The sequence below is a fragment of the Penicilliopsis zonata genome (assembly GCF_001890105.1).
Source record: "Penicilliopsis zonata CBS 506.65 unplaced genomic scaffold ASPZOscaffold_11, whole genome shotgun sequence".
Taxonomy (NCBI): Eukaryota; Fungi; Ascomycota; class Eurotiomycetes; order Eurotiales; family Aspergillaceae; genus Penicilliopsis; species Penicilliopsis zonata.
In genome coordinates this window covers 860,709-878,023 of record NW_019208920.1, presented here as the reverse complement: position 1 = coordinate 878,023, position 17,315 = coordinate 860,709, and the positions used below count along the sequence as shown (strand labels likewise).

The window sequence follows — 17,315 nt, the reverse complement described above, 5'->3', positions numbered from 1 at the left end:
CAAAGGCGGTCAGGGAGCGGATGGAACGAAGCGACGGCAGATCGAGACAGGCGGTGTATCACATGATAGCCGATTGCTCCTCAATCAGAAGGCGGTGGGTATGCCTTCGGTGAGGGACGTCATCTATCATTGGTTGATCATATAAGATGGCAGAAAAAAGTATTGGTCACGTGATAATAAATTTGCACACAATTTCTCCAGTGAGACAAGAGAAGGCAGTCGATAAGAGATTTGAGTACATAGTCCTCTGATCGCGCGCTGGACAGAGCTCGCCCTCTCGATATTTTGGTTAACGCTGCAAATACTACTGTGATACCGCATTCCAGAAGATTCCTTGATCGTCATGCCCAAGGCAACGTCCTCTCGCGCTGCGGCCGCAGCCCACAGACATAACCCTTTGGCGGAGGATATTTTGTCTGCGGGGCAGGTACGAGCGAAAGCTGGAAAAGCCACCAAGCACAAGTCCCGCCATGGCGATAACGAGGAAGAAAACAGTGAGCGTTTTGTCGATGCAAAGCTGTCGCGAAAAATCTTGCAGATTGGACAAGAACTGGCCGATGAAGACGCCGCAGAAACCACGGCTGCACGGCAATCCAACAAGGAATCAACAAATACTGCCTTTGACTTCGACACGCGATTTGAGGATGAGGGCCCGGGATCAGATGACGAGGGAAACTTTGAGGATGACCAATGGGCCGATGAAGATGAGGAAATCGAAGAAATCGTGCGTAGAGACATGGACTGCGGGTTACTACTCTATATAATGATCGGCCGATGCTAATCTGGAGCAGGAAGTCGATCCCAATGACTTGGATATGTTCAACAAGTTCCTTCCGGCAGGCGATGAAGATCCGATCTTTCACCCCAGCGACCCAGATGCCGGTGGCCAGAGCACCAATCTGGCCGATTTGATTCTTGAGAAGATTGCAGAGTATGAGGCTAAGCAGGCTGGAAATTCCGAGCCGTTCATCCAGGGTGGTGGCTTACCGGAGGATGCGGTTCAAATCCCCGCAAAAGCAATTGAAGTATATGAGAAGTGAGTGCCATGCAGTATTCTCTGTGACGATTTATTCAAGAGAAACAGTCTCCTAATACCCAAAGCAGAGTTGGAATGATCCTATCCCGCTACAAGTCTGGTCCGCTCCCCAAGCCGTTCAAGATTCTGCCGACACTTCCTCAATGGCCGACTCTCATGTCCATCACTCGTCCCGAATCATGGACCCCCAACGCTGTCTATGCCGGAACCAGATTGTTTATCTCCTCCAAGCCCATCGTTGCCCAAGAATTCATCAATACTGTTCTCCTGGATCGTGTTCGTGAAGAGATCCACGAGACCAAGAAGCTCAACGTCCACACCTATAACTCATTGAAGAAGGCGTTATACAAGCCAGCCTGCTTCTTCAAGGGCTTCCTGTTTCCCCTGGTGTCCGGTGGGACCTGCACACTGCGGGAAGCCCATATTGTGTCTTCGGTAATTGCACGCGTCTCCATCCCCGTGCTGCATTCCGCGGCCGCCCTGCTGCGCATGTGTGACATTGCAGCCGAGCAATCAATGAGGTCGCTTGAAAGCACCGGTGCTGTGAACATGTTTATCCGTGTTTTCCTAGAGAAAAAATACGCCCTTCCATACAAGGTCATCGATGCCCTTGTTTTCCACTTTTTACGATTCCGTGCTACCGATGCCGAGGACGCCATGACCGACGGGCCCTCGGCTGCCAAGGCTTACAAGCTGCCAGTTCTCTGGCATCAGTCACTTCTGGTCTTTGCCCAGCGCTACCGCAACGATATCACCGAAGACCAGCGTGAAGCCTTACTAGACCTGCTCCTTGTTCGTGGCCACAAAGACATTGGACCCGAGGTCCGTCGAGAATTGCTGGCTGGTCGAGGACGGGGCGTGGTCGTGCCCGACCCGGAGAACCAGACTGCCCTGGACGCAGGAGACGACACGATGGACGTCACCATGTAGACGATAATGACAAAAAAAAAAAAGGGGGGGGGGGGGAGGGACTTGCATATATGTCTATTGACGAGAGAAAAAAAAAGTGGTTCCAGGCGTCTATATCTTATGATTTTGCTTTCGTTTTGCATATATTCCCATGGCGTTTCCAATTGGATGGTTAATTCTATGATGGCTTTCTCACGACAGGATTCAGTCAAGGATTCAGTCATACTCCATATAACTAGGCAGCCTATTATTGAGGAATAATGATACACATGTGCCATTGGTTCAAAGAATTCCAGCATCGCATAGCCAATCACCTCAAGCAGTGCCTCGGCAGATTCTTCCTTTATGTAGTAACTACTCCGTACGGAGTACATGTAGTGCCATGAGCCCATAACTAGTTACTCGAGTCCACATAGGTAGTTCGTAGTACGTAGTTACATACTATACTACACTCCGTAGTAGGCCTATCAGCTCATGGCAGCAGATCGCCTCGGATCAACACATAATTCTCCGACACATCTGATAATAATAACTCGGCAGCTATTATTGTCTCTGCCTGAGAAGTGGATGCTCAACGGCGAAGCCCAGACCCAATCCACGTCAGACTGTCTCAACCGTAATCCGTAGGAGCACTTTATTATGGGGTACGAGTCCTATTGCTTGAAAAAAGGAGTCAGTATAGTGAAACAACATCCATGACTAGATAGCAGTTGCAATATAAGGCGTCTTTTTTATTCCAGAATAGATATTACCGTTAATATTCCGAATAACAAGGGCCATTCTTATTGTTGCCCCTTCTTTGCTCTTCTCCGTCAAAGCCCCGACGGAGAGAGAGCCTGGAACAGTGGGCCCGACATTCCTCCTCATGCAGGCATGCAGAGTCCTCCATCTATGAGTGGCCAGTGGCTAAAGTGTTTCAGGGGGGGGAAGTCGGGACCCTCGTCCCCTCCCTTTGTGAGACAGTCGGGAGGCAGCAGTCGAGCGCTGCTGGTTCGTCACTGCGTACAGTAACTTCGCTAAGGAGGGGGGGGGGGGTTCCGCTGTAACCTTTTGAACCTTTTGACCGGGTCGTCCAGTGGCCGTTGGGAGCCACCGCCCGGGTTGGTTTAGCGGCTGAGCCACGGTTTGGGTGGGCGTTACGGACTGACGACGCTGACGACGGCGACTCCGCCCCCTTGCTCCTGGCTTCCAGGGGAGGCACTGCGAACTGACCACGTTGGCCTCTTAAGAAGCCCGCCACTCCCCCATCCATCTGCCGCCCCGGTTCACCATCGTTGAGAACAGTTGTCCTTTCCAGTGTGCTCGTGACTCCTTCCCACATCCACTTTTCAATCTGAATCCGTCTGCCTGGAGTTGATCTCCGGGACCTCAATCCGGGATGACAGCGTGGCCTCAGTACTGACTACGATCGGCCCGTGGATAATCGTTTCTCTCCCACGATCTCGGAGACATCCACGCAGTGTCCAGTAGTTTGCTACGATCAGTTTTTCTCTTTTTTTTTTTCTTTTTATCGAGAGATCACAAGTCAGTTACGTACGACAAGATGGAAGACACATTCGAAATTGACTCTCTGCCCGCCACGCCCGAGTCGGACTGTCTACCCTTAACCGTCTCCCCGGCCGATACCTCGTTGAAGGAGGATGAAGAGAAGATGGAGGAGGCCAAGACGGATGAGAAAAGGCCGGTGAAGAAGAGGAAGTCATGGGGACAAGAACTTCCCGTTCCCAAGACCAATCTGCCACCCAGGTATGTCTGGTCATCTGACTTGAGAAGTTCTTAGAGAGAAATAAACGGTTTCTAATTTGGTTGTAGAAAACGGGCCAAGACAGAAGATGAAAAGGAGCAGCGCCGGATTGAACGTGTTCTGCGCAACCGTGCCGCTGCTCAGACCTCTCGTGAACGCAAGAGGCTCGAGATGGAGAAGCTGGAGAACGAGAAGATCCGCATGGAACAACAGAACCAGTTCTTGCTCCAGCGTCTGTCGCAGATGGAAGCCGAAAACAGTCGCCTCAACCGTCAGGTGGCACAACTGTCGGCGGAGATCCGCGGGTCTCGCAGCGTGACGCCGCGGGCCAGCTCACCCGTCACCACGACGGTGATGTCTCCGACCCTGACCCCGACCCTGTTCAAGCAGGAAGGCGACGAGCTCCCTCTCGAGCGCATCCCTTTCCGCACACCATCTATCTCTGATTACTCGCCAACCCTGAAGCCGTCCACTCTGGCTGAGGCGTCCGACTTGACACAACATCCTGCCGCGGTGTTGTGTGACCTGCAGTGTCAGTCGGTCGACTCGAAGGAGGCGGACGTGGCTTCGCGCTCTTTGAGCTCGGAGCAGATGACGAGTGTCACGCTGCAAATGATGTTGCAGCTCCTCTTTCTGACGATGACTTCCGCCGCCTATTCGACAGTGATTCATCCGCTGAGCCAAATCCTTCAGTCCTTGAAGACGGGCTCGCCTTTGACGTTCTCGACGGAGGAGATCTATCTTCATTTCCCTTTGATTCAATGGTTAATTTTGACTCCGAGTCTGTCCTCCTCGACGGCATCGACTCGGCCCACGGTCTTCCGGATGAGCCTGCTTTCCAGACTCCTAGCGTGCAGCCCAGCCTTGGCGCGTCCACTTCGCGATGCGACGGGCGGAGCATTGCAGCTAGCGGTTAGTCAGCGGTTCTCCCGGGATTCCCGGCCGGCCGTCGATGCATGTTCCGAGGACCGGCAGAATTGGGAGTCACTTGCGACCTTGGCCTGGGCGATAGATTGCCTTGAACGCTCGAGATCCCGGAGACGGGCAGCCTCTTCGACTACTAATTCTTCCTCTTTATTATTCAAATCAGCGCGGGTGGGGCGGCGTACGATCCGCCAGCAGGCACGGCCTCGGCCGCGGACACGGAGTTTATGGAGTTCAACAACAAACAACGGCGGTGACATGACGTCTTTCCTGGGCAAGCAATTCTGAGTTGCTATATCTGTATTATGAAATAAATTAGATTCTACCTTTTTCTTTCTTGAAAGACAAATTTGGCCATTGTAGTCTGAAGTCTATGTAGTATGTAGTGTGTACAAACCCAGGCGAATGACGTTTGCCACACTAGAGTCCAAGATCACTAAGAGACGTCTAGGCGTCCATCGGAGTCAAGGAAGGCTTCTCTCTTTCCCACTTGACCTCACAACCAGCACTTCGCAGCACAAGTCTTCTGTTTCCTCTGTGGCAGTTTCTACGATATACCCTTGCAATTAACTATAATTTTTTTTATCACAAGATGGTGCGCAAAGACCCGATCTTCGAGGCTCGTACAAATGTCAAGGTAGACAGACCTTTTACCCCGCAGGGAGCAACCATCCCACCCGGCCAAGGCGACGATGGAATAGATAATCTATTATCTATGAATTAGAGCTCGACGTAACTAACAATGAATGAATGATAGCTTCACTCGAACCGGTTGAAGAAAGAAGCCGCGCGGGCGGAGACGACGTTCAAGTCCGAAAAGGCGAAAGCCGACAAGGCGATGAAGAACCGGGAGTTCCAGATTGCGCGGATCCACGCAGCGTCAGCGGTGCGCGAGAAACGACGACAAGTGACGCTGCGGGCCGAGGCAGCGCGGGCAGACGTGATTATCAACGAGCTGAAGGCGGCGCAGAGCACGCGAGACACATCACGGACGCTGGCGATGGCGTCGCGCGGGCTGGACGCCGCCTCGCGGAGCGTCAACCTGGAGTCGCTGGTGGCGCATGCGAACAACTTCCTTGCGCGGTCGGAGGATTTCAAGATCGCGAGCTCGGCAATCGAGGACGTCGCCCAGGGGGTCTCGCTGCAGGAGTACGGCGCCGAGGGGGAGGCGGAGGTCGACCGGATGATGGAGCAGCTCGCCGACGACGCGGGCGTCGAGTGGCGGCTGCAGCTTGAGGCCGATAAGGCTCCCAAGGAAGACGTCAAGGAAACAGAAGCCAGGCATACCGATGCCGAGCTGGAGGATGGTCTTGGTGCCAGGCTCCGGGCCTTGCGGGCTGCTACTTAAACATACCTTTATCTCTCTCTCTCTCTCTCTCTCTCTCTCTCTTTTGTTTTCCCATCTCACAAGGGGGTTTTTCAGCATACCATGTCATCGACTGGACCTATATTTATGTCTATCTCATTTGGGCTGCGTGGGCGTGGGCGCAATAGATTCAATCTTCGATTCAATGCCAGCAATACACTATACGGGATGTGCATCTATTCTTTTTCTTCTTGAATATCAAGAACTAGGTGAAGTTTCCTTTTGCGTTAAGGAAATCAGTTTCCTAAATCTTAATAGAGGACTACTTGATAGTAGCTGGTTATAGCCAAGATTGTTATTATCACCAAGCTACTAGGATAGATTAGTTCAACTACCTCTGAGGATATAATATCAAAGTACTATAGCTCCAAGTGTTAGACAAGTCAACTTAATTATAGTGCTTATGAGTACAATAGTGACCTGACTATGTACTATAGCTAGAACACTGTCAGTTATTATTACTCTTATTGACAGTTCTTTATCTCTGGTTTACAATAAGATCTGGATTTTCTGATAGAGTATCTTCTTACTGTCTATAAGAGTAAGACATCCAAATACCCATGTTAACCTAATATACCTATATTGTATGATGGATTTGATAGTTATTGTTCTCATTCAACAGACATAATAATTATTCTATTCTACAAAGACCGTGACTATAATTAGAACTGAGAAGAGTCCAAGGCTGAAGGTGACACTTTCTTAAACTGGTTAGTCTTCTTGTCACGGGTCCAATTCCAAAAGGGGAAGGACCTAAACTAGCGACTTTGACCAACTCAACTTAATCTGCTTTGTTTTTGTAGGGGTCTATCTGGTAGATCCTCTATACTTCTATGTACAGTATACCTAGATGATTATATCATTTAGAGGAATATTAGCGGAATATTCGACGTTTACAATAAAATATACTCCATACTACTCCGTACTCCGTACTCCGTAGTTATATTAAATAAGGTCAATACGAGCCTTCAGGGTCTAACCACACGCTAACCAGACTCATCTTCAGGTTTGGCCTCACTAGATGGAGCCAAGAGCCCAAGACCCTGGATAGATGACCATTCTAGGCTCTAGCATCAACCTCGCAGGACCCTGGAACCGCCACACCTCCTATCCTATCCAATAGCTCGATCGGGAAACCTCCACACAGTCCAGACTTAATTTCTCGGCGTCAAAATCCTGTCAAAACGGTGACCAGAGAGGCATAGGCAACACTTTGAGGTTGGGGGCCGAATGGCTTCTCTTAAAAACCACAGCGGGCATCTGGGAAGAGGTTAAGGGAGGCTCAATCGGATTTCCACGTCCTTTTCTTACTGTCGAAGACTTCTTTTTACTCTAGGGCCATCATCATGGCGCCGTTCCATTCGTTTATGATCTCTTCACTGCCATTCGTTTTTCTCCTCCAACTGTCTCTCGTTTTCGCTGCCCCCTGGATCGTCACCGCCGATTATGAGGATGATAGCTGGACATATACGGAGAGGTATGGAAGCTCTGCCTATACGACGTATACCGAAAACTTGATCGAGATGATCACGCCCACGGCGACGTCGATGCCCCTGGCCCTATCGACGACGACAACGACAGAGTCATATTACGGAGAGTCAGTCACCATCGTCGAGGTCTTGTATCCTACAGGTGCCGGGTCTCCGTCCGACTATGAAGACGGGTATGGCGACGACGGCGACGCCATTTACAATTACTACGTCAATATGGTCTACACGGCCCCAACCGGGTGCTCGTCGCACTTCACGGCAACCACGGCCGTCCCGATCGATGTGCCCTATATGATCGAAGGCATGGTGCCCGTGACCACGGCCATGACGACGTACTCGGTCGACGACTCGACGCCGTTCTCCCCAACCACCTACACCGAGATCATGGCCTTTATCAACCCGACCCAGGTGCCTGTGTCGAGTCTGGCCGCGGTCAGCGAGCAATACGCCTACTCTGTCTACCAGGATTACGGCTGCTCCAGCTACTACGACGACGGGTCTGACTACGGGTACGGTGACTCCTACTACGAGTGCACCGGCAACTGGTTCTCCGACTGCTGGGGTGTCTCGCCGGTCGGCATCATCGTGGTCACCGTCCTGAGCTGGTTCGGCTTCTGGCTCTTCGTCGGCATGGCCGAGAGTTTCTTCCACTTCCGCCGCCTGTGCAAAGGCTGGCAGGCCCGCCGCGGCTTCCCTCTCTCCTGGTGCATGCTCTTCCCCATCCTCTCCTGTCTCTTTCTCTTCTTCAGCCGCCGTGGCTTCTGCGCCCGCACCATCGACGACGCCGACGAGCTCAAGAAGCAGTGGAACGAGATGGGCTTCTGGCGCAAGATCGGCCGCTGGCTCCGTTGGGGCTTCATCGTCAAGTACCCTGCTTTCCTCGGCCCGGCACCCCCGCGCGTCGGCCAGCCCAACAAGCGCCCCATCCCCTTGCCAACCACTCCGCTCCTACACGTCTCCTCCCCGCCTCATTCGGGGGTGTCTTCTGCGCGGCCGAGTGTCGAGCCGCCCATTCCAGAAATGTCGGGTGTCTTGCCCGTCCACGCCGACACTCTCCAGCCCCCTTTGTCTTCACGGAGCCAGCCTCAGCCTCAGCCTGAGACTCCTGCTGCCACTGCTGAAGCTGTGATCACAGAGACACCTTCTCTACCGCCAATACAACAAACCCAGCCTACTACTACTACTACTACGGATGAGCCCCCTGCGAGACACAACTCCGTTTAGCCTAGCACGTCTTTCAAGCCTTACAAAATAGCATCATAATGATAATATATGGCATGACTAGCATTATTGATTGTTGTATTGTTGTATACAGTATACCTACCATCAACATATTGAAACTAGGATAATACGAACGTATTGCAATAAATGGCTAGTACAAAGTCCCGCAGTACCAGTTCTCGGGGAGAGTCACGTCACCGGAGCCGTTATACTTGGCGAGACTCGGGTACGGGCAGATGGGCCGCTGGATGGCCACGCCGTCGGCGGGAGTATCGTTGTTATAGCGAGTCGGGATCAGAAAATCAGGCGCCTTGTCGTTCTCGACCCAGTCGACCATGGCGAGGATAAGATCGTGCGTCGAGTCGTTGTAGCCCGGCACGCCGAAGACGGTGCCCTCGAGCGAGCCCGCCTGGCTGTCGCCGTTCATGTACCATGGGGCGCCCTGGTCGGAGGGCGTACTGGTGCAGTGCTCCATGCCTGGAATCAGGAAGAAGCGGTAGAAGTCGTCGAGAGGGATGCCCTGCGGGGCCAGCGTTTCCTCGATCCGGTTGCGCAGGTAGATCGACGAGGCGGTCGCGATGGACGGGTCAGAGTAGCCGTGGTATTGGAGCAGCTTGCCGCCCTTTTTGTAGTAAGGGGAGATGTCGAAGTCGTCCGCGGTGGCGTTGCCTGGGTTCAGTCGGTCCGAGAGTTGGACCAGGTCCGCGTTCCAGTCTTCCCAGGTCCAGTCGCCGCCGATCTGAAGCATGTACTGGATGTAGGTGACGAAGTCGGCGTCGATGGTGGGTGCGCCCATCTCGGTGCCGAGCGTGTATCCGGGGAAGACGAAGGTGTCGTTGGCCTCGATCCAGGGCGAGAACAGCTTCTCGACGGTCCGGATCTGGGGTGGCGTCAGGCAGGTGGTCGCGTTGGTCGTGTTGCTGCAGCTGAGGGTTTGCAGGTTCAGCACACACCCGAGCGGGTTCTGCAAGATGTTGTCCTCCACGCCGTCCTGGGGGTCGCATTGGCGCAGCACTTCAGCAGCTACGGCTGACATCTGGTCGTCGGTGACGTGGTAGTCGGCCGTCTCGGGCAGGTTCCAGATCGCCGTGAGCACGTTCCACAGCTGCTGATGGGTCATCCACCAGGCGGGGGCGCCGGCGATGACGCCGTCAAAGTCATCGGGGAACATTTGCACCTCCTTGAAGCCCTGCTTGCCACCGGCCGAGCAGCCCCGGTAGTAGCTGTAGGAGATCTCCTGATTGTAGTACCCCTCTGTGACCGCCTTGCCGTTGACCACAGCGTTATGCATCGCGCGCCAGCCCCAATTGGTAAGGGCCGCCTCGTTGTGGTAGCCGAAGCTGCCGTTGTTCCCTTCATGGCCCGTGTCCGTGGAGAAGCTGGCAAACCCGTACCACATGGTGTTCAGAATAGACGACCAGCCGATCGACCCAGAGAACTCGCCGTTGCCTACCGCCATAAAGCGTCCGTTCCAGTCGTCGGGGAGAACCATGCCCACGCTGTGTTGGGTGTTGTTCGGCAGGGTGATGTTGGCCTGCGCCACGCAGCCAGCCACGGGCACCTCATACGCGCTGACACCAGTGGGGATGGACGTTAAGCCATAGTTCAGCGAGATGGGAGGCGTAAAGTTGGCGCCCTTGTCGTAGTGCTCCGCGTAGAAGACGGTGGCATTCGTAGGCAGGAAGGCTGCGATGCTTGCCACGCTACAATTGAGCGCTGGAGCCGTCGCCGCCGCCAGGGTGACCACTGCACTGAGCGCAACAGTGGATTTGGACATTGTTGAACAAGGAATCCAATGCATAAACGAATGTACTGTTCCCCCTTCTTCGCTCGAAAAGCCTTGCCATTTTATACTTCATCCAGGGTCGAAGAATCGCACTACACGTAGCGCCTCACTAGCTGCCGCATTTCCCGATAACTATTCACTCAAACTGATACCTGTGTTCGACATGGTGCGCCGGTCTTAAGCCTTTGGAGAGTGAATTGATGAGAACGCGTCTGCTCGCCATGGCCGACCAAGTCGAGTGTGTCGATGATCTGCTAGAAGAGGCTTAGTCTCCGCTGAGTAGAGCTTCTGGTAGCTCGGAGAATGGGGTCTAGACAAATGCCTCTGTACATAGTACATGAGCTTCCAGTGTTTCAGTGCAGTGCAGTGTGGGTGTGTGAATTGTGATCGATGGTGGTGCCCGTAATCCGTATGGGTTAACCTCGGCCATTTTTACCCTCATGACCCCCACAATCTGATATGGGCATGAAGGAAAAAGAAGATGTGGTGGGCTATCATTAACCTAGTACCCCCCCACAGAGAAAAAAAAACAGTGGATAGGACTTCTGGCCGAGAAATGAAGAAGACCTCGGGTTGTTGGTAGGCTTGCCATAGGGCAAAATAAAGAATACATACTCGCCAGCCCTTTCATTATAACGATTGACATGTACTGGGCTGAATAGACCCTCCACCCCACTATTTTATTAGTATATACTCTGTATGAACACCAACCGCACAACTTACTTTATATTCCTCTTACATAACCGTTCTTAGTGTAGTGGTTTGAAAACGAGCATGACATCCCTGGTCTGCCCAAGAACAGAGACCACTATGGCATATACTAGCCACTTGAACACCGAGACCTGTACGGAGTACTCCGTACGGAGTGACTCTTAAACAGGCTGATTTCCGTGTCTAATAACGCCCCACTGTGGGACGATGGAACATCAAGTCTGAAGACTCAAGAGGTCCCTTTCCCTCCCCCCACTCATTCCCAGGATGCGCCCTGAAGGAGGTTTCCATTCCAACTTGGATGCAACAGCGTGGGGCCGGCGATCGAGCAGGGGTAGGAACCCCAAGGAAGCCGCCCCGTATGTAGTATGGACTCGGGGGGTTGTTCTCTGTAGTCGTTACCACAGAGGTATCAGGGCGGTACCTGCAGGCTGCAGCCCCGTTGACATGGATTGTCCATCATCCTGGAGGCGATGGCTATCGGTATAATAGGCACTGAAACTGATAACGGGAGACCAGCTCTGACGGAATCCTAATGTACGTGGAGCATCGTCGGAGACTGGAAAGAAAGGATGGAAAGAAAGACAGGGAGAAAAGGAGCAGGAAGAGACGGTCGACGAAGGCGTTTGGCGTCCAAGTCCACAGGCCTGGTCACGTGATATAAACACAGATCTTAGTTCCCAGTGTTGCGAACCACCAAAGAAACCGAGGGAACCGCAATGATTGGAATTTCTCTGGCTTTATGGTCTTAGAACAATTAAAGACCAAGACAGACTGCTTATTTTCCTAGCTACATAGCTACATAGTAAACAAGTACCTGTTAGTTAACTAGTTAGTTAGTAGGCGGTAGTCCTAAGGTGCCTTATAAGTAACGACGTGACTGCCGAACTGCCGGTGTCCTCCCGACCATCGCGATCCTCCGGACACCCAGGCTCCCAAGCTACCAGCAGCTTTCACGGCGCCCTCAGAGCGATTTGGGGAGAGCAGGCCGATCATATGGCGTTTCAATGACAGAGAACACGTTCCTAATAGCCCCGAACCGTGTGTGATCTCGTTGTGGAATGGTGATGGACGACGATGCTACCCCTCATTCGACCAGAGCAGCGCACGCGAAGCAAGCCGCGTGCCTAAATTGCAGACGCAGCAAGATCCGATGCAAGAGGAGTGGGAACGAGGCCGTCTGCGAGAAATGCAAACAGGCTAATCTTGAATGCATCATCCCCAGCCATCATGTGGGGAGGCAGAAGGGGGTCAAGAAGTGTGTTCTGCCCACCCCCTCACTAAGCTGTCTCCTAGGTCCCCCATGTTAATATGACTAATCTTCTGGGAACAGCAAACGGAGAGGGCTCGAGAAGGCGCTCCATCAGATTGAGCAGGCTATCAAGAGGCCAAAGAGCGATGCTGCAGGGCCCGATGCGGCCAAGAACGTGGTGGCCAACTTGCAGGCCCTGCTGGATAAAGCTCAGACCCAGTTATTGAACGACGATGTAGACAATCTATCCGAGGATGCGGAGCAACCGCACAGCCTGCCGTCGTCGCAAGCTCCCAGTGCGGACGACAATCTAGCCCTGGACGATGCGGAAAACCCGCTGCAACTGCTGGCGCGGGCGTCAGATCTTCAGCTACCGCCGCCTGGGGTGCAGAACGCGCAGGTGTCGCCTGCGCCGCTGTCGGCGTCTTCCACGGTGACGCGCGGGAACCGTCTGTCCGATGAGGCCGGGGCGAACTCGTTCTTTGTTCCAGTCAAAGCTAGTCTGGATACTGGAACAGATATCGATCCGATCGAGCTGGGACTCGTGACCGGCGACGAAGCAGAGACGCTGTTTTCATAGTATGTTTTTTTTATACCAACTCTAGAGGTATTGTTTCCATCTCGTCGTGTAATAACCTGAGAAAGTTTCTACCAGAACCTGGCACATACTAGATGGGGCCTGGACCCTTTCATACACAACGCCACCTTTGTGCGGTGTCAGTCAGCTTTTCTCTTCACTTCGATCCTCGCAAGCGCTGCGCTCTTTATTCCCTCTGCGGCAGCCCTGTCGAAAAGATTAGCTAGACACTGTAAGCTCCTCGCCCAACGGGTGATCTCGCACCGCCTGCGGTCGGTCGAGATCGTGTTGGCCTTCATGGTCAATGTGCCGTGGATGGCTCCAGGAGAATGCCTTGGGGACGACGATACGTGCTCGTACATTGCAATGGCATTGGCTGTTGCGCTTGATCTGTCTTTGAACAAGATCGTGATGCCCTCGCCGAGCTTTGAGGACGGAGCTCTAAAACGCCTTGCTCGGGCCGATTGTATCGAAGCAAAGAGAGCTTTGCATATGGACGGATTCGATGATGTGGATCCCTCGTCGGAGCTAGGGAGAAGGCTGTTGCGCAGACGAGAACGGGCTTGGATAGCCCTATATGTCGTCGAACGAGGGTGAGACATCGTCCTTCCTTTTTAACCGTTCGCCTGTGTCTTACTGATCTGTGCTGTAGCGTCTGCTTAGCCCGTGGAAGAAGCTATACAGTCCCTCCAACGGCTCTGGTTGAAAACTGCGACAAATGGCACATAGCTGATATAGCTGATTTACGCGATGGTTCGATGAACTCCATGGCAGTCCTACGGCGAGATCTAGTAGGTCTAGAACGGGTTTCGACGACGCCATGACTCTGCCATGAGCTAACTCTCATGAATAGGATGCATTGTTCAAGAAAGTGAGGTCGCACTGCGATAGCTTCCAGATGGTTTATAACGGAACAGACGCTGCTCAGATGTAAGGCACATATTGGATCAAGTGTTAACCCCCTCCCCTCCCCCCTCAGGTTCTGATTGTGCAGGATCAAATCAATTATTGAGAACTTCTACGACCAGTGGTATACAACTTGGGCCTTGGAGATTGGCGAGGGTGAATGTATGTATTTAATTTATACACCCTTAGAAAAAGCCTTGTTGAATGCTAACAGGGCACGCACGCTTATAGCTCGTACCTTGCCGCCTTACGTGGAGATTCTGGTCACACATACTCGATTATCTACGTACAGCGGTGTCATCAACCACCCCACTGCGCCGCTCGAAGTGAAGCGCTTTTTCCGTGCCGCCGGCCTGTCATCTGCGTTGAACGTCTTGCGAGCCGCCATCCAAGGCGAGTCGCGCCTGAAATCCATGCCCAACAACACCGTCATCATGATCTCCTTTGCGGCATGCTCGGCGCTCAGCCTGAGTGCTGCCCCCGCCGATAGCAAATCTAACCTCGCACCCAGCGTGCGCAATCTGATCGAAGAAACGGCCGACGTGCTGGAACGAATTGGCGCGACCCCGATCCATCGCAATGGCGCATCTGTGCTGTACGGTCGGTTTCTAAGGGAGCTTGTTCGCCGCACGTCCGCCTTTCCTCCCCCTCTTCCCCCCCTGCCTCCTCCTTTGCCGAATGAGATGCAATCGGAACCCGTTCTCCCACCGACCTCCCTAGCTCTCGACACGACAACATACGGCCCTGTCCTCCCTGTCACCCATCCACAGTATTCACCACCGGTCTTCTGGCCGGAGCCGTTGAATTTCTCGACCATGTCGGACGATCAGATCGTCGATGCCGTCAACCGCGCGGACTCCTCGCTCGGAGCGGGGGTGTCTTTTCCAGGCGTGCCGCTCGATGACATGATGAGTTGGGAGTGGTTTGACTTTAATCCTGATTTCAGTTTCTCCATGTAAATACATACCTTTCTTCTATACAGTACATCTATTACAGAGCATTGAACAAAACATCCTGTTGTACATGTCTCAATAGTACTCTATAACTATGTATGGAGAATGGCATGTGGGACTCGGTCTCCAGAAATAACCCCGACCGGCCGACCGTGCCGTTACGTAGCTCCCCTGTTGGATTATATGAAATAAACGTCCATTCTCTTCTTTACGTCTGAATTTCAAGCTGTAGCTGCCCTTCTATTCTACGCAGCACTTATCATTCCACCATTCTATCTTCTCACAAAATGGCCTCCCTTCGCGTTTCGGCGCTGCTCCCGCGGAGACTTGCCGCCTCCAGCCCGCGAGTCTACCTAGGGGTGCGATGCGCAACGACCACCCTCCGACCCGCCCTTCAACACAGTGATAGACAGCGCCTCATCAAGCGATGCTCGTACTCGACCGCTCCGTCAACCGAACCGGGGACGCTGGCTCCCAAGATCGAGCGTGGAGCGTCGAAGCTGTTCGAGAGCGCGGACGCCGCCGTCGCCGATCTGCAGAGTGGATCGATTGTTCTCAGCTCGGGGTTTGGACTTTGCGGGGTGGCAGGTAGGCAAGCTTTTTTCAAGTATTAAAATTGTACCTGGAACTATATTTGCTAAGTGATCTTTATAGAAACCCTTATTACTGCCATTCAGAAACGGGGAGCAGATAATCTACACTCGCTGACTGCCGTGTCGAACAATGCCGGGATAGCAGGCAAGGGCGGGCTGGCCCTTCTCACACAGGCAGGACAAGTGAACCGGCTCATTCTGTCATACCTGGGGAACAACAAGGATCTGGAGAAGGGGTACCTCACGGGCAAGATTGCCGTGGAGCTCTGTCCGCAGGGCACGCTTGCTGAGCGTTTGCGAGCTGGCGGCGCGGGCATTCCGGCGTTCTATACGCCGACGGGAGCGCGTAAGCCTTTTTTTTTTTTCTATTAATCAAAATTGGCTGGGAAGAGGAAGATTATTAATGCTGAGTTATAGATACACTGTTGCAGGAGGGCGAGATCCCCGTCCGTCTCGATGCATCGGGCAAGGTGCTGGAACGGGGCCGTCAGCGTGAGACGAGAGTTTTCAAGGGCAAGACGTATCTCATGGAGGAGGCGTTGACCGGTGATGTGGCTATTCTGAGGGCATGGAAGGCCGACGAAGCCGGGAACTGTGTTTTCCGGTGAGTCTTCCTTTTATTATCCGTTTTTGTTCTTCCAAGTCCATATTAACGGTTTAGGTATACTACGAAAGCTTTCGGACCTATCATGGCCAAAGCCGCCACTCTCACGATCGTGGAGGCAGAGAACATTGTCCCCGTCGGTTCCATCGACCCCAACGACGTCGATCTCCCCGGTATCTTCGTGGACAGGATCGTCCCGGCCACGGCGGAGAAACAAATTGAGATCAAGAAGCTGCGGCCAGCTGCGGACGGGAGTGCAGAGAACAGTGCCAGCCCGGCGATTGTGCAAAGGAACCGCATTGCCAAGCGGGCTGCGAAGGAGCTCAAGCAGGGTTACTATGTGAACCTGGGAGTTGGTCAGTATACATATTTTGACCTTTTTTTTTTGTAAGTCATTCGCTCATTTCTTCTTCTTAGGAATTCCCACTCTCGCACCGTCTTTCTTGCCTGAAGGCGTCAAGGTGTGGATTCAGTCGGAGAACGGAATCTTGGGAATGGTAAGTTTTTTTTCCCCCATCTGTCAGACATTTTATACAATTCCTGTTAACAGAATAGGGACCCTATCCTACCGAAGACGAGGTCGATCCGTAAGTCGCCTGGTATCCGTACTCTATACACCTGTTGTGCTCACATCTACAGGGATATCATCAACGCCGGCAAGGAAACCGTTACTTTGGTACCCGGTGCATCCACCTTTGACAGTTCCGAATCTTTCGGCATGATCCGCGGCGGACACGTCGACGTGTCGATCCTAGGAGTATGCTATCATTTCTTTTGCATGGTGCACGTTGACGTCAACATCTACTGACTGGAGTTTAGGCTCTGGAAGTTAGCGCCAACGGTGATCTAGCCAACTACATGATCCCGGGCAAGGTCTTCAAGGGCATGGGTGGCGCGATGGACCTCATCTCCAACCCGGAGCAGACCAAGATCGTCGTGGCCACCAGCCACGTCGCCAAGGATGGATCCCCGAAGATTGTGCAGGACTGCAACTTGCCTCTGACGGGGGCTAGATGTGTCAGCACCATCATCACTGACCTGGTGAGTCCCTCGATTTGAATTCAACCAGAAAAACCATAACCTAATCTTCCTAGTGTGTCTTCCAGGTGGACCGCGAAAAGGGTACCCTTACCCTGACGGAGCTGGCGCCTGGTGTGGATGTCGACGAAGTACGCAGCAAGACGGCGGCCAAGTTCGACGTGGCGAAGCAATTGGAGACGATGGAGTAGTGTAGAGTATTAAG

General features: G+C 53.0%; 7 protein-coding genes across 7 annotated transcripts; 6 read left to right on the top strand and 1 right to left on the bottom strand.

Annotated features, from left to right (window-relative positions):
- Positions 1 to 224: 224 nt before the first annotated feature.
- On the top strand, positions 225 to 2,000 carry ASPZODRAFT_134202 (hypothetical protein). Its single transcript, XM_022723461.1, has 3 exons — positions 225 to 724; positions 792 to 1,036; positions 1,105 to 2,000. Exons 1-3 carry the CDS (start codon positions 344 to 346, stop codon positions 1,964 to 1,966), a joined length of 1,488 nt encoding a protein of 495 aa, XP_022580033.1. The 5' UTR covers positions 225 to 343; the 3' UTR covers positions 1,967 to 2,000.
- A 1,488-nt stretch (positions 2,001 to 3,488) lies between these two features.
- On the top strand, positions 3,489 to 4,901 carry ASPZODRAFT_17738 (hypothetical protein; the record flags this gene model as incomplete). The annotated part of the gene is made up of 2 exons (XM_022727078.1): positions 3,489 to 3,691; positions 3,758 to 4,901. 2 exons carry the CDS (start codon positions 3,489 to 3,491, stop codon positions 4,899 to 4,901), a joined length of 1,347 nt encoding a protein of 448 aa, XP_022580032.1.
- Positions 4,902 to 5,205: 304 nt separating this feature from the next.
- Positions 5,206 to 5,961, top strand: ASPZODRAFT_69876 (hypothetical protein; the record flags this gene model as incomplete). Its single annotated transcript, XM_022729612.1, has 2 exons — positions 5,206 to 5,250; positions 5,371 to 5,961. The coding sequence occupies 2 exons, from the start codon at positions 5,206 to 5,208 to the stop codon at positions 5,959 to 5,961; spliced, it is 636 nt and encodes a 211-aa protein (XP_022580031.1).
- Positions 5,962 to 7,325: 1,364 nt separating this feature from the next.
- Positions 7,326 to 8,724, top strand: ASPZODRAFT_144149 (hypothetical protein; the record flags this gene model as incomplete). Its single annotated transcript, XM_022724987.1, has 2 exons — positions 7,326 to 8,536; positions 8,667 to 8,724. The coding sequence occupies 2 exons, from the start codon at positions 7,326 to 7,328 to the stop codon at positions 8,722 to 8,724; spliced, it is 1,269 nt and encodes a 422-aa protein (XP_022580030.1).
- Positions 8,725 to 8,841: 117 nt separating this feature from the next.
- Positions 8,842 to 10,467, bottom strand: ASPZODRAFT_70058 (hypothetical protein; the record flags this gene model as incomplete). The annotated part of the gene is made up of 1 exon (XM_022729642.1): positions 8,842 to 10,467. One exon carries the CDS (start codon positions 10,465 to 10,467, stop codon positions 8,842 to 8,844), a length of 1,626 nt encoding a protein of 541 aa, XP_022580029.1.
- A 1,745-nt stretch (positions 10,468 to 12,212) lies between these two features.
- ASPZODRAFT_134198 (hypothetical protein) lies at positions 12,213 to 14,968 on the top strand. Its single transcript, XM_022723460.1, has 7 exons — positions 12,213 to 12,445; positions 12,521 to 13,018; positions 13,085 to 13,609; positions 13,669 to 13,807; positions 13,870 to 13,946; positions 14,011 to 14,084; positions 14,154 to 14,968. Exons 1-7 carry the CDS (start codon positions 12,255 to 12,257, stop codon positions 14,879 to 14,881), a joined length of 2,232 nt encoding a protein of 743 aa, XP_022580028.1. The 5' UTR covers positions 12,213 to 12,254; the 3' UTR covers positions 14,882 to 14,968.
- Positions 14,969 to 15,162: 194 nt separating this feature from the next.
- ASPZODRAFT_153164 (hypothetical protein) lies at positions 15,163 to 17,301 on the top strand (the record flags this gene model as incomplete). Its single annotated transcript, XM_022725943.1, has 9 exons — positions 15,163 to 15,463; positions 15,530 to 15,814; positions 15,886 to 16,072; positions 16,130 to 16,428; positions 16,490 to 16,569; positions 16,628 to 16,659; positions 16,712 to 16,829; positions 16,892 to 17,113; positions 17,167 to 17,301. 9 exons carry the CDS (start codon positions 15,163 to 15,165, stop codon positions 17,299 to 17,301), a joined length of 1,659 nt encoding a protein of 552 aa, XP_022580027.1.
- Between the last annotated feature and the right edge of the window lie 14 nt (positions 17,302 to 17,315).

What these genes read in the sequence shown, in the direction of transcription:
- ASPZODRAFT_134202 (XM_022723461.1), top strand. Translation starts at nt 344, where the DNA reads ATGCCCAAGGCAACGTCCTCTCGCGCTGCGGCCGCAGCCCACAGACAT. An exon ending in ATGAGGAAATCGAAGAAATC is followed by an intron (nt 725 to 791) that starts GTGCGTAGAGAC and finishes AATCTGGAGCAG; the next exon opens with GAAGTCGATCCCAATGACTT. An exon ending in GCAATTGAAGTATATGAGAA is followed by an intron (nt 1,037 to 1,104) that starts GTGAGTGCCATG and finishes TACCCAAAGCAG; the next exon opens with AGTTGGAATGATCCTATCCC.
- ASPZODRAFT_134198 (XM_022723460.1), top strand. Translation starts at nt 12,255, where the DNA reads ATGGACGACGATGCTACCCCTCATTCGACCAGAGCAGCGCACGCGAAG. An exon ending in GCAGAGACGCTGTTTTCATA is followed by an intron (nt 13,019 to 13,084) that starts GTATGTTTTTTT and finishes AACCTGAGAAAG; the next exon opens with TTTCTACCAGAACCTGGCAC. An exon ending in GGAACAGACGCTGCTCAGAT is followed by an intron (nt 13,947 to 14,010) that starts GTAAGGCACATA and finishes CTGATTGTGCAG; the next exon opens with GATCAAATCAATTATTGAGA.